The sequence below is a fragment of the Cynoglossus semilaevis genome, unplaced genomic scaffold (assembly GCF_000523025.1).
Source record: "Cynoglossus semilaevis isolate Cse_v1.0 unplaced genomic scaffold, Cse_v1.0 C18696880, whole genome shotgun sequence".
Lineage (NCBI taxonomy): Eukaryota > Metazoa > Chordata > Actinopteri > Pleuronectiformes > Cynoglossidae > Cynoglossus > Cynoglossus semilaevis.
The window spans coordinates 1-407 of record NW_007596930.1 but is presented as its reverse complement, the minus strand read 5'-3'; the positions used below and the strand labels follow the sequence as shown (position 1 = coordinate 407).

The 407-nt window shown below is 48.2% G+C and overlaps 1 protein-coding gene across 1 annotated transcript; it reads left to right on the top strand.

Annotated features, from left to right (window-relative positions):
* Positions 1-7: 7 nt before the first annotated feature.
* LOC103399771 (collagenase 3-like) lies at positions 8-393 on the top strand (the record flags this gene model as incomplete). The annotated part of the gene is made up of 2 exons (XM_008338401.1): positions 8-144; positions 245-393. Coding segments are annotated over 2 exons (286 nt in total), but the record flags the coding sequence as incomplete, so codon positions are not given.
* Between the last annotated feature and the right edge of the window lie 14 nt (positions 394-407).

The following is a 407-nucleotide window of genomic DNA, read 5'->3' as shown; positions in this document are numbered from 1 at the left end:
GCTCTCTTGTCTGCAGGTGACAGGTAATTTGGATGAAAACACCCTGGATCTGATGAAGGAGCCCAGATGTGGGGTCCCAGACGTTGGGGAGTACAACCACTTCCCTCGAGACCTCAAATGGCAAACCAACGACGTCACATTCAGGTCGGCGTCCAAACTGAGACAATCGTTATCACAGTTAAAAATATATTTATTTCTGTGTCGGTGTTGACATTCTCTACGTCTTTTCTCCACGGTGGTTCAGGATCGTGAATTACACACCGGATCTGGAGAAATCCGACGTGGACAGAGCCATCCGCAGGGCACTAAATGTCTGGTCTGATGTCACACCTCTGACCTTCAAGAAGCTGCACAAGGGAATCGCTGACATCATGATCAGCTTCGGATCCAGAGGTATAAAAACAAAC